General features: G+C 39.4%; 1 protein-coding gene and 1 long non-coding RNA gene across 2 annotated transcripts; one reads left to right on the top strand and one right to left on the bottom strand.

Annotated features, from left to right (window-relative positions):
• Window positions 1-320: 320 nt before the first annotated feature.
• On the bottom strand, window positions 321-9,774 carry LOC117675729 (nicotinamide riboside kinase 2). Its single transcript, XM_034434669.3, has 8 exons — window positions 7,063-9,774; window positions 4,945-5,035; window positions 3,799-3,844; window positions 3,437-3,611; window positions 2,325-2,396; window positions 2,104-2,210; window positions 1,562-1,653; window positions 321-480 (listed from the first exon to the last, which is right to left on the bottom strand). Exons 1-8 carry the CDS (start codon window positions 7,086-7,088, stop codon window positions 475-477), a joined length of 615 nt encoding a protein of 204 aa, XP_034290560.2. The 5' UTR covers window positions 7,089-9,774; the 3' UTR covers window positions 321-474.
• LOC148112171 (uncharacterized) lies at window positions 9,702-13,119 on the top strand. Its single transcript, XR_015729724.1, has 3 exons — window positions 9,702-10,567; window positions 11,127-11,219; window positions 11,788-13,119. It is a non-coding gene; the product is annotated as an uncharacterized LOC148112171 (long non-coding RNA).
• Window positions 13,120-14,333: the final 1,214 nt, after the last annotated feature.

Here is a 14,333-nt window from a genome sequence, read left to right as displayed (position 1 = left end):
TCATGGTTTCCTATGCAGGACCTTTTCCAGCAACGATGTCTCTGCTCAATTTTTAGCGCTGTTTCTCAATGATTGGTGAAGTGTCATAGCTTGGTGGACAGATAAGAACTTTGAAAAAGAGAAGGGACTGTTTCAGTATCCAACAGAATAGCTTTGAAAAAGTCAGGCAGCTGGAGACCTCAAAAGATCCTCTTTTCCTGACTTGGTATGTAAGGTCCCTGCCAAAGGGGCCTATCCAGATGAATAAAAGGATGCCTGTCTTGATATAAAGCAGCTTTCTGAAGACTGCATTAAGAAAAAAAGCACAATTCCCACAAAGATACCATAAAAAAGTAGTAGTTGTGTTTTAATCAAGGCCAGATTTTAGACCCTTACAATCAGGATTTATACAAAATCACCTTTAAGTCAGCATACACACACGTTAAAACACAGTTACTGAAGATATATCTTCTTAGGAGTGTCCCAGCCATTTCTTTATTGCTGTTAGAAGTGGGGGAAAAGTACAGTGAATCGGTGTTGCATATCTTTGTAAATACAGCAAAGCTATCATCCTAGTCCAGGGGTCAGCAACCTGCAGCTCTGGAGCCAGCATGCGGCTCTTTCATCCTTCTGCTGCGGCTCCCTGTTGCTGCCACAATTTCGAGGAGCTTCCGGTTATGGGGAGGAAAAGCATAGCGGACCAGGAAGAGATTCTATGGCAAGGGGCAGGTTTTCCTGTCAGCTCCACAATTGATAGGGCTTTCAGTTAGGACAGGTAGAGGAAAAAGGATGCCACGGTAGGTATGGTGGGGGAACCGGACTTCTGGTCGGCTCCAGAATTGAACGGGGGGCTTCCTGTTAAGACCTTTGTGGCTCTTCGGGTGTTTAAGGTTGCCAACCCCTGTCCTAGTCTCATAGACCCAGATGTTCCACTGAAATCAATAGCACTATGTTCCAGTAGAAGTTTAGGAATTCATGGTAAAGAGAAAATTTTATTAGAAACGTAACTTCAAATAGTCCCTGAAAGACCGGTTCGTAAATGAGGACTACCTTCATCATAACTTTTTCATGTCTTTTTAAGAAGTATACGTACAAAGCAGAAAATAGATTTTCAAAATCCGAACAAGCCACTGTACTGTGGAAGTTCTGTGGAACCATTTCGAATTAGCTTGGTAAAACAAAAGCCCAGAATATTTTAATTGCTCCGGGTTTCAAATGAAAAGTAGAGGGATCCTTAAGTGATTTTATAGAATGAGCAGGGAAAGGCTGCTGTCGCCCTCTGTCCAATTCTCCTCCCCAGCAGTTTGTAAGCATAACATATTCTAGCACCTTCCCTTCTCTCTCCCGTCACTAACGTCCTTGATCTTTTCCAAATTTCATACCAAACCGTTGTTTTGGAACAACCACTTTTTAACCTATGTCAGAACAATTCCATCTTTATCAGGAAGCCTTTGAATAGTACAATAAGTGCTGAATTTTTACATTTGTAATCAATGCTCCAAAAAAAAAATGTTGCTAGGATTTCTTTGCATGTAATAATCTGCACGTGATTTGCTCCCATGCTTTTAAGTAAAATACATACCTGCATCTGAATCAGTTCTTCTAAGTTGTTCTGGATGTGATTGTAAACTATGCCAAAAAGTTCCTCCCTTGGTTTTGTCCCATCCAAATGAACTGGAATATAAGCAGCAACATTTGAAAATATGAACAATTTTGCTGAGCTCAGTATATTTATTTTTCATTATATATTGCAGCTTATTACATTTTAAATTTAGTAAATGAGAGCTTGTTCGAACTATGCTTTCTTTAAAACCATGGCTATTATAAAGCTACTAATCTTCACTAAATAACAGAATCCAGACAACTAAGTAAAACTATTCTGATTTTCTGACCCAAGCAATCCCTATTCTTTTCATTTTCAGTTTGTGGGTAGAGCTGCAAAGTAAATGATAAACAGAACTAACTATAAACTTACAGTTTAAGTCAAATTATTATTTTTTTGTAACATATTTGCAAACCCTGGGAATGTTATTTGAAGACCTACATTTTGAAACACAATTATCCAACTTAGCAATATAAAAAAATCAAATTCAAAAGGGGCTTCCAAAATCCAGTTGAACTTACCAACGTCAATGTTAAGGTTTTCCATCACCTTCTTATGTTTGATGTACATGGGCCAGACATGACCATCAAATAATCCAGGTGGATCTGGGACGGTGTAATTCCTTGAACTAGAGACACACAAAAATCCATTTGAACTTGGGTTGTTTATGTAGATCTTTTAAAGCCACCCAGTCCTCCTAGATATCCACCTCTAAATGCAACTTCTCATATCATGGACTTACCTTCTCCTCCTCTTACATTCTTCATAAGGAATAGAAAGAAAATACCGGACGTCAAAAACATCGATCAGGGGTCTGAAAAGTAGGAAAACCACTCAATTTTGTTACATAACTAAACACAAGGCTTGGCAAAGTCCTATTTTATGCACTATCATATTTTTAAACAAGCCTCTGGGAAAATCACCACCAGAAAAATGAAGCCTTCCCCATAAGGGAAGACATACTGACTTTGGCACAGCTCAAACTATTTACATATCTATTCTCTTACAAATCACTAAATGCTTTTTCCAAAACCATTTTAAGTCAGCCCCAAGTATCAATCACAACTGCACCCACATAGCATGTTAAACTATTAGTTTTCTTATTCTGGCTGGGGAATTCTGGGAATTGAAGTTCACACATCCTAAAGTTGCCAAATTTGAGAAATATTAGCCTATGTCTGTGATGGCAAACCTATGGCATGTGTGCCAGAGGTGGTACGCAGAACCCTGTGGGCACATGAGTCGTTGCCACAGTTCAGCTCCGCCGCGCATACATTGCATTTTGGGGGTTCAGCTGTGCGCGCATTCGCATGTGCTCTTTGGGCACTTGGTTCAGAAAAGGTTAGCCATCACTGGCCCACTCCCAAAGAATCTTGGAATATTTTAGGCTGCAATTCCTTCAGATGTATCTGGGTTTTTTTCCCCAGTTCTTTTTCAGTAAACTTCTAGGGATTTTTTTACCAACCTAAACCTCTTCTGCCTAGTTTATGCCCTGTAATAAGTCAGTTATCAGCTACGGGTTAAATGCAACTGAACATTCCCTTAAGAAAGTGCTCCTCCTTCGTGCTACTTGATATATATAATCTGGGAGCACTGGAACAAGTAAAATTTATCTACTCACCACCTGCTCTCATGTACATTGAACAATCAAAATGGTTCACACCACGCCTGTTGCATTATCTGTCAAATACTTGCTAAGAATAAACAAGTGTTAGCATGTACTTGATTAGATACAGAAAGCTGGGACAGCCCTCAAGATATTTGAAACTTTTATTTGCCAGTAATAATATGACCGAAATACCAGGACCTTTAGAACATTCTACTATTGGAAGTCATTGCCTTGACTTCAGTTACCTGTAAGTGTAAAGTAAAAATCCTTCCACAATGAGAATATGAATGGTGTCATCGTTTTCCTCTATGGTGCTGGTATCAAGTGTATTAATGCCATGGGATCGCTCAAACTTGATTGGATTTTTCGTCCAGGCACTGATGGTATTCATCATTGCATCCATATCCAAAGCACTAATGACTTAAGGCAAAAGAACAGAAATATTAGCTCCAAAGGGAGAGACAAACAGTATAATGAGATAAAAAAATACCCTGCTCTCAGCAGGTGATCAAGCTTGCATTCTTATTCTTCCTTCTGTTCATTGACTAGTTCTGCAATAGAACTAAAGGGTTTTTAAAATAACTACATTGATATGAATAGAACTTACCATCGTACTGTTTAAATCCATCTTCAACCTGTATCTCATCTTGGGGCTGAAACAGAACAAAAACTGTCTGCAGAGCTAGTCACAGATTTCCTAAGGCTAAATTTTAAGAAGAACAAGAGGGATAAAAGCATTTTTAAAGGGACTCTCTGGTAATTTTAGCGCTCATATTAAAAGATGATAGCTGGACTTTCAATAACTTACATAATACAGGGTCACAAGGCAATAAGTGACTTAACCCTTTATCTCCTCACTAACAAATACACACCTATCCTACTTTCAAAACAGTAGTCATGCCAACTGAATATTAGGATCTTATCCAGTAACTACAGAAAACCTTTATGTCCCAACCCTCCAGAAGTAAACTGATATATGACAAAAACACATTAAAGGGAAGACTAATACTTAAAGACTTAGCAGAACAACATTAAACTCCATGTAGTTCATAAGATGGGAAAACAGATGTCAGATACTAATTGTGATTCTGCAAACATGTGGAATTCAGTGTATTGATACGATGAAAAAGGATTGGAGAAAAGTATGAAAAGATTGAGACAATCTGCAAAGGTGGACAAAAACTTAGGCTGAAGATGTTCATTTAGAGGCAAATTATACTTCGCTATGCATCTAAAAAAGCATCCTAATATCCAAAGAGGGTTTAGTACAAAGTAAGCAAAAAAGGGGGTTTCTTAATGTGCCATCTGGCCATTTTCTCTGTTGTCTTTTATTCTAAGCTAAATGTAAGCAAACCAATATGCATTTGAAAGGAGTTATGAGCAAGCAATCAGAATCCTTAGTCTTGCTGTTAAAAACTGGATTTATTGCCTCTGTATCTGCTTATTCGGTAGATTCTCCAAAAGGGAATCTAGAACAATTCTGCCTTAAGTTATCCTGAGGAGTTATCCAAACTCAGTTCTGTCTGTTGCAAATGTCATAGCAGTTCCCATCAATTACACGGGCAGAATGTTAGGCTTTAATTGTAGTGAGACCGTCACAAAGAATAAGCTCACATGCTAACCATCAGCACATTTCCAAAGATATCCTTTATCCACGCATTCCAGTCAGGAAGAGGAAATTCCGTAATGGCTTTTGGGTGCCTGACAAAATCAAACGGGTGGAAAAGCAAACAAACTAATTTTCCTGACCCACCTTAAAGAAGTCATCTTGATGGACCACACTGCAGTTGGGCAGCGACTGGGTGAGTTTGTTAGTCAAGGTGGTCTTGCCGCCATTCGTGATCCTATAATGGGAATTTCAGATGATGGGTTATCAGCAAACACGGGGAATCAAAACATTTGTAAATTACAGAAATTCCACTTAGGATGGAGAAATGTGAAGTTGGGTGGAAATGAGAGGAATTGGTTCATCCAGCTTCCAGGATTGAAGGCAGACCAGAATCAGGTCTCCCCGCTCCTGATTCACACACCCAACCCTGGCTCTCTCCTACCATCTCTCTAATCCTTTTCCTTGGGGAGGAAGATCGAAATAAGCAAAAGAACAACTGGCTGCGCACCCTGAATGGCATAGGGCAGTGATGGCTAACCTTTTTGCCATCGAGTGCCAAAAGCGGGGGGAGCACAGCGGGGAGGTTGCGCACACATGTGCCCACACCCATAGTTCAATGTGCCCCACCCCCGTGCATGCGTGTGTGACCCCCCCCCGCGCTCCCTCCACTTTGGTACACGATGGCACACTGGGCCAGGTAGGCCCTTTTTTCAGCCTCCCCAGGCTCCAGAGGCTTTCTAGGAGCCTAGGGAGGGCAAAAACAGCCTTCCCCAGCTTCCAGAGGCCAGAAACAGCACGTTTCCTGACTTCCCATGGGCCCAGAAGACCCGAAAATCAGCTGGCCGGCACGCGCATGTGTGCTGGAGCTGAGCTAGGGCAACGCTCGTGTGCCCACAGATATGGCTCCACGTGCCACCTTTGGCACGCGTGCCATAGGTTCGCCATCACAGGCATAGGGTCTCCTGCTTGAGCAGGGGGGTGGACTAGAAGACCTCTAAGGTCCCTTCCAACTCGGTTATTCTGTTGAAACAACTAGACACAAGGAGTTTTTTCCTGAATGTCATCACTCTGCTTAACAACTAATTCCCACAACACTGTCAAATAATTTACTAAGACTGTATTACTATTCTTCTCTTCCTTACTAGTATCTATCTCTTCCCACTTACTACTATAACCATGTTGCTTGTATCTTTCAATTATATTGTTTTTGTCTCGTAGTACGATTTGATAGCTTATTAGTAATCTTGACTATCACTAAGTGTTTATTGGTTCGATTTATTGGTTCAATTTATATGCCACCCTTCTCCGGAGACTCAGGGCGGCTTACAATGCATTAAGCAATAGCCTTCATACTTTTGTATATACCTGCTTAGTAGGGCTTTTACCCCCCCCCGCGGTGTTCTTTTTTTATACAAAGTCAGCTTACTGCCCCAACAAACCGGGTCCTCATTTTTACCTACCTCGAAAGGATAGAAGGCTGAGTCAACCTTGAGCCTGGTGAGATTTGAACTTGCAGTAATTGCAGGCAGCTGGTGTTACTTAACAGTGCTTTAGTCTGCTGCGCCACCAAGGCTCATTGTTGTCTCTTTTTATTCTTGATGAATGTATTTTAATTCTCCTTATGTACCTGAGAGCATATGCACCAAAGACAAACTCCTTGTGTGTCTACTCACACTTGGCCAATAAAAGAATTCTATTCTATTCTATTCTATTCTGTTCTATTCTGATGATTCTTGATGAATGTATTTTATTCTCCTTATGTACACTGAGAGCATATGCACCAAAGACAAATTCCTTGTGTGTCCAATCACACTTGGCCAATAAAAGAATTCTATTCTATTCTATTCTATTCTAAAACAGCCATTTGGTCTCAAAATGAAACACGAGGTGGCTGCACCATCTGGTTATCAATTGCATTAGATCATCCCTGGAAAAAGGGGGGGGCGGGGAAGCGGGAAACCCCCTTCCTCCCCTTGAGAATGAATGCATTTTTAAGCCCTCCTTGAGAGTTAATACACTTTAAAAAAAAAAAAAAGCAATAATGCAGACTGGAGGCGGGGGTGGGGGGGGGAGAGGACAACCAAAGCCACCCAGGAATAATCACGGCGCCTGCCGGGGAAAAAAGCAGCAGCTGCGGCACCGGCGCCAACAGCTGCAAGCATAGAATGGGAGTCCCGCACGTGGAAGGATCTCCCCCCACTGCGCAGGCGCGAGAACACCCCGCGCTCAAGCCCCCCCCCTCCCCCCCGTCCTTCTCCTCACCCGCCGATGCCGAGGATGACTTTCATGGTGCCGCGAGCGCGCTGGCCTCACACAGGGGTCCGCGGGAGAGTCCGGCGATGGAAGAGGAGGAGGAAGAACCGGGAGGAGGGGAAGAAAAGGAAAAAAAAAAAAAAAGAGCCACGAACGTCAACTGCCGAGAGGAGCCATAGCGGCGGAGACAACGGCGACGAGGGAGGGAAGCCGACCGCGCTCCCGCCAAGCCCTCAGACGAAAGAAGGCGCCGCAATCGCCGCGCGGACCCTTACCCCCGCCCACCGCCTTCTGACGCGCTTGAACGCCCGCTCATTGGCGACGGGTGCTGCCAATCGCCGGCTTTTTTTTTCCCCGTGCCTTCCCCATCCAATAAAGGACTGGAAACGAGGCCAGGCTCGCTCCGATTGGTCGGTTTGGCTGTTGGCCCGGCCTCTTTCTCTCTCTCTCTCTCGTCCCCCCGTGTGTGGTGACGCCTCGCCCGTTGTATTCTGACAGGCGGATAAGAGACGGTCACATGTCCTTTTTAAATACGAATTTTGAGGAAATTTCCCAGAAAAAAAAAAGAAATACAAAAACCCAAAGCACTAGTTATCGACCCCGTCGAAAGCATATTGCATATTTCTTTGAGGGAAAAGCCTCCGGGTTCGTGTGTGACACTTATCCATAGAATATAACATTGCTGGACCCATTTCCACAACCTACTGGCCATAAAACATAGTTAACTGTCATGGTAGATATTTCACACGAAGAAACAAGATTTTGGCCTAATGTAGGAATGCCAGATCTGCGCTGCTATACTTCGAGCAGCCACTAGGTGGCAGCAAAGATACAGGGATTTTTTTTTAAAGCGTTGCTGCCATCTATTGGACATATAGTGCACATGTGATTCAGGTGTTCAGTAGGTCTTTGTGAAATAATGGACATAATTTGGCCAGGATTGTCTGCAACTGCTTGTTTTGAGTTCTTGAATCTTCAACATGGTCGTCTATGTCTTTATGTTTGAATTTTCCAAGCATCAGCACATAATTATTCTTGTGTTTGCATTATGCGTCCAAAATACTGGCTTTAGCATTGTTGCTTGTGCTTCCTGTGGACAGTCTGGTTTTACTTTATTAAGCAGTTTAGCATGCGGTCCATGAACCAGGCCAAAGATCTTTTGGTGTGCAAAATAAACGCACAAAAGTTTATCAAGGCAGATCATCTTCTGGGTTTCTTCTGTGTCTTCTTCAGAACTCTATAGTTCTGAAACTATGAAAACTATTTGTAAACTATAAATGTGATTGAATAAACATGAACCAAAAGATACCTGCAGTAAGTTGGATATTTTAATGTATTTATCTGTCTGCTAGGTTTTCATGGATCAGAGTCAGTTTACAGTACAATGCTTGCTGCTACAAATTAACAAAACACTTGGAAATTAAAGTAGCTCAATCCAAATTACTTTGTGATTTATATTAGATGAACTTATCGATTCCTCCTTCATAGAAAAGACACTTTTAAATTAACATTCTGACGGAGGTTATGATGGTTATGATACTGGTACCAAAGAGGTAGCAGCAAATAACCTGAAGGAGACAAAGAAGAAAAATACTGTTTATAAAAGGCAATAAAACAGGTACCTTTATAAAGGTAATAAAACAGGGTAATAGGGGTGTGGTGGCTCAGTGGCTAAGACACGGAGCTTGTTTATTGAAAGGTCGGCAGTTCAGCAGTTCGAATCCCTAGTGCCGTGTCATGGAATGAGCTCCCGTTACTTGTCCCAGTTTCTGCCAACCTAGCAGTTCAAAAGCATGTAAAAAATGCAAGTAGAAAAATAGGGACCACCTTTGGTGGGAAGGTAATAGCGTTCCATGCACCTTTGGCGTTTAGTCATGCCGGCCACATGACCACGGAGACGTCTTCGGACAGTGCTGGCTCTTCAGCTTTGAAACAGAGATGAGCATTGCCCCCTAGAGTCGGGAACGACTAGCACATATGTGCGAGGGGAACCTTTACCTTTACTTTAATAAACAGGGTACCCTGCAAATGTATATCAGGCCTGCATATATGACTAGAAATTCAGTGATTGGAGCATCTTGATTTGCAGAGATCAAAAGCAAAAGAAAACTCATATAGTGTTCCTCAATCAGTTTTTAGAGTAGAACATATTTCTGTGTTTATGTATTTTCAAAACTGATGATAGGTAGGCTGTAGGAAGGATTCACCAGAAACAGTGATTACAAGGTTAGAAATAATCAGCTATGAAAATGGCTCCACCCAGAGAGCAATTGTGTTAAAGGGAAGATGTAAGAGTGGTAATTGGATAATTTGGGGCTTGTATAAGAGCAGGGATTGCTTGGTAGCTTTTGTTTTAAGAAAGTTAATGTTTAGAGAAGTGCTACACTTTTAAGTGGTGTGAGTTCTCAATCTTCCATTGTGTGTGTTGTAATATGTGTTATTGTATTATATAAAATAGAGGTAGTAATAGGCTCTGGTTATAAAATGTGGATGTATCTTTCTTTGGGATTAATAGTACAAAAACAGCTTTTGAAAAAAAGTTACAACTTTGTTTTTTATGTTATGCTTAACTGTTACAACTGTGGCTTAGTATAATTTGGTTGAAAAGACTTGTATTGTTTTGAAATAATTAGTTACTAGAATCAGTTTTGGACCTTATCAAAGACAGGCTTTAATAACTACATATTTCTATACAATCAAATGTCAGCATAAGAGGATTTATATCTGTTTTGAGTAACTATGCAAGGAATAGTTAAGTATTTTAACAATAGAATATTCTAAGTTACTATGAAACATGACTACCTTTATAATACTCTGAGCTATAGTGAGTGAATAAATTATAATAGGCTAGTTCATCTGCTTAACCATAATTCATGGTTTATCTACAAAGGTTGACTTTATTAGTAGTCTAAGCCACTAACTATATTAATACATTTGCACAAACTAGTATAGTCACTCGCTTTGGTATGAATCCGTAGAAGTGACTTACTAATTTTTGCTAAATTCAGTAGATGGTAGATGGCGATTAGACAGACTATAGTCATGAAATATTTAAAAATATTCAAGTTTTGCTTTGTGTCTTCAGAAAGCAAGTTCTATCCTACCTTCATATACCTGCATATAGTTGATACTGATATTTATAGTTACTTTTTTTCAACATGTGCCATGTAAAATGAACTTTGTGTTAAATACTGTAGCTGTTTCAGCTGTATTTTTCTTTCATTTGTTCAGGCACACGGAGGGAGGAAAAAAGAACGAAAGGGCGTAGTTAATATTTCAGGCAAAATTAAGTATGATAGGATTTTTTTTTATACGTCAGTGGGATAAGAAGTAAAAATATTCAATAATTCTAAGGTCTATTAAAATAACTTATTGCAAAAAAAAAATTATCAATAGCATATTCCCTAACTATGGCAATTTCTTTAATTTTTAATTCTAGGAGCTATTACTGTGTGCTATAATGACAGAGCTCCTGGTTTGTTTTAACTGTTGCATTGGAGATCAGCCTCAAACAGTGAGTTTGTTTTACTTAGAAATGTATATGCTGTATTTCAGAGAGCAATCCAAGGCAGCATACTCAAATCATCATATAGGATAACGATTTCAATAAAAATGCAATTTAATTTTTAAATATCTTAAAACACAGCTAGAAGACTGACTAGTTAAGCTTTAGCCATTTCATGTTGGTATTAAATTCAAAACCTATTTTATGGCAGACTTTATAACACAGAGCTTGGCTATAGAGGGGGTGGGGGAAAATATTGAATAGGAAATCTGAAACAAAATTCTACTATAAAAATCAGAGACCTGGTATATTTCCCCTCTCTAGTCAGACATCACTGGGTTTTGTGGTCATTGTTACGAGGAACCTAAAATTTTTCCTGTGTTATGAGGAAAAATATTGTAAGCTTAACTGTGGAAAGGGCAGGGCAACATTGTCTTAAATATGTTGTCCAGCTAGTCATAAGTCATTGCTGAAGTAACTATGGGCGGCTAATAGTAGCAGAATAATTATGTCTTAAATTTAAAAAGATCTAGCAAAGATTGACTTTATGTTTCTCTGTTCTCTAAAGAAGAGACTCGACCGAAAAATGATAGGAGAGCCAATGAACTTCGTTCACATCACTCATTTTGGAACAAAAGAGATGACCAGCAACCCCCCATCAGTAAGTACATCAGGGAGAGAAGCAATAAAGTGTTACCATTTGGTTTATCAATGTTTAGGTATGACTATCAAGCTATAGTAAACCTATGAAATGTAAGTTACAGCTTCACATTACTTATATCCAAAATTAGATTGGATTACATAAAAAACACTGAATATGTGAAAGTAGAATAAGTGACTGATATTGGGGGTAAGAGGATGGGAAGAAAGACCATTTTTCTTACACTAATCTCTCTAAATATTTGTGCAATGCAACCATGTTTCCAAAAATCTCACTTTACTTAAAGGTATGTGACTTCCCTTGCAGAGTTACCCTTTGAATACATTCCTGCTAATAATTTTCTGGGTAAATTAAAGGAAATGCATGGTTGTCATAAACCATTATTTATGACTAAAATGTATAATGAAATTTACATCTGAGACTTTAGAGTTGGAGAAAATTAAGGAAAACTTAATGTTAGACCCATTACTAATTACAAAAAAAATGGTGAAATTATTTTAAGGTGCAAAATATACTATATAATGTTAGTAGCACTAATCAGCCTTTCATAATCTTATGCTTTTTCCAGGTTGGGCATATTGAGGAACGAATGAATTCCAAAGGAGGCTACAGCAACAATTCTATGAACACGCAGATTTAGAAGGTGTTCAAATTAGGAGTTCAAGTAATTAATCTCTTCAGATAGAAAGCTTTATATTTAAGTTTATTCATTACTGTTTGTACGCTGGTTGTAAACTGCTAAAATAACACCGTTTTATTCTGTGACAGTCTGTACAAACTGGGGATCTGATTACAAAACTATAAAGCTGTGTTAATGTTAATGGACAGCGCCATGTTTGAAATATGTGCTAAATATAGTATTTAAAGTACCACATGTACTGTAACTACAGTTTTAATTCATGGCTCTTTCCCAACTATAAATCTTAAGGGTTTTAAATTCTGTGAAGATGATGAAGAAGCAAGATTAATATTCTGTTCAGTTCTGACTTCTATAAAACTAACACCTAAAGAGAATTCTACCTATCTTGAGAAAATGGTCTTCAATCCGATTTTAGGCAAGAATTATTTAACCTGGTGTAATTTTTCTGAAAAAAAAAATGCTCAAAAAGACATTTAAATACTTTAAAGCTTATTTTTTTACTTTAAGATTACATAGCTTTTCGCTGACCCTCAACAAAACGAGAATAAAAAATTTGCTCTGTTTGGTTAATATATTCCTTGGGCTATGACCGGGAGCCCATACCATGCCTTAAGCTCTACTTTGTTATGACAAAAACTGAATATCTGGAACAGGTTTTGCATCACAGCCATGCTAGATGCCCTGGAAAGCTTTGTGAATATGTTGTCAGATAAAAGGATTAGGTGAAGAATAATAATGTAAAAATTGACAATATTATTGGTGGGCTTTTGAAGTAGGACTGTGGGATAGGATTTTTGCTGCTACTGGGAACTGCAGAATATGTAAGGTGTGATGAAAATCTTTTAGCAGTGGTTGCTTCTGTTCTAAAATTCAAGACTTGTTTTATATACACGGTGTTGCTTAGCTGTATTTTCTCTTCTACCGTTGGAAGATGGGTGCACACTCTGAATTTACTGAGTTCTGACCCAAATGAATCCAGAAACATTTGTCTGAATCAAATTCAATCAATTTCTTGTGCTATTAATTCTTGCCTGAAACTGTAGTCTAGTATCTGTGAACTATAATTTAAATTGTAGTGGTCAAATTTTAGTTCATGAGACAAAAGATATTTGCAGAACAGAAGCATTCTACTGATGTGCCCAAAGGTGTATATATAAGCTATCTCAACTCCATTTCAGCTGCATGAAGTGAAAGCAGAGGGCTGAAGTCCTAGATTTAATGGATCTTCTATTATTGGAAAATAAATTTGCTTTAAATAAATGGTGGTCATTCATTTTTCTGTAGAGCGCTTCAAGTTTTAAAATAGGCATTTTTAACAAGTGGACCTGTGTACAGCTTTAAGTAACTCACTCTTACTAAAATGTTTGTTTGAATATTATTCAGAATAGCATTTCTTCTGCAGAAGGCGCCTGTACTCTTATAAAAACAGATCAACTATTTGACAGTTCTTATCCTTGACTATTAATATCTCAAACTATTGAGTGCAAAAGTCTAAGGCAGGCCTTACAGACTGGAAGGTGCTGTAGCAGTGAATGTAATACAAATGGAATTAAATAATATAGATCAGGTACTGAGATGAATTAAACATTTTTGAAAACTCAGTTTGGCCTTGAATTTTAAAAGGCTGCTTTAAAAAGTGAGCCACAGTGCAAGTGCTGTTCCTTTGTTATTTACCAAATGCCTCAATATTGTTTCCTATTATTTATTTATCCTTCTTTATTAGAACACGCTGAAACTGGTAACTTTCTTAGAAACTTTGCCCAAACAAGAAATTAAGCACCAGCTGTTTAAATAGTTCAGAAATTGCTCCGTGGTGGCTTAATCATTTGACCCGCACTTCTTAATGCTCTCCAGCTATCACAAGTTCTACTGGTTCCACTTGTGTCTGAATGTTACCTAACATCTGAATGGCTGCCCCTTAAATGTCATAATTTAGTCTACATTTCAGGAGGAGGCTAGTCATGTGCTCACTTCCTACAGCTGACAATCTCTCTCCTACCAAAAATAAATCGGCTTGAAGTTCCTCCCTGTAGCAGCCGGGGCCTTGTTGGGCAGCGAGTCAGGTCTTGCACAAAAGGAGAGCTGTTGTAATTGCCTGTAAGAGCGAGCAGTGAATTCAACAACCTCCCAGTGTGTCAACAAGCCAAAATAACGGGCAGCCAAGCCAGCCCTTCATGGTTCAGAAGGCAGAGATTTTAATTGCGGCCACGGGCCGGCTTTTGCCATGGCTGGCAGGGTTGGGGAAAAGACAAAATGAAACCATCTCTCTAGGGCAATGTTTCTCAACCTTGGAAGCTTGAAGATGGGTGGACTTCAACTCCCAGAATCCCCCAGCCAGCACTGCTGGCTAGGGGATTCTGGGAGTTGAAGTCCACTCATCTTCAAGCTACCAAGGTTGAGAAACACTGCTTTAGGGAGAATTAATATCACAGACCGGGAATGTCTAGTAACAATTTTGGAGAGTTAAATGAAAA

Source organism: Pantherophis guttatus, chromosome 13, assembly GCF_059756535.1.
Source record: "Pantherophis guttatus breed Tessera chromosome 13, ASM5975653v1, whole genome shotgun sequence".
In the NCBI taxonomy this organism is placed as follows: Eukaryota; Metazoa; Chordata; class Lepidosauria; order Squamata; family Colubridae; genus Pantherophis; species Pantherophis guttatus.
The sequence above is the reverse complement of the archived record's forward strand: the minus strand, read 5'-3'. Positions and strand labels throughout refer to the sequence as shown.

What these genes read in the sequence shown, in the direction of transcription:
- LOC117675729 (XM_034434669.3), bottom strand. Translation starts at nt 7,088, where the DNA reads ATGAAAGTCATCCTCGGCATCGGCGG. An exon ending in GAATGTAAGAGGAGGAGAAG is followed by an intron (nt 2,211 to 2,324) that starts GTAAGTCCATGA and finishes GTGTGTCTCTAG; the next exon opens with TTCAAGGAATTACACCGTCC. An exon ending in AAACCTTAACATTGACGTTG is followed by an intron (nt 1,654 to 2,103) that starts GTAAGTTCAACT and finishes CTTATATTCCAG; the next exon opens with TTCATTTGGATGGGACAAAA.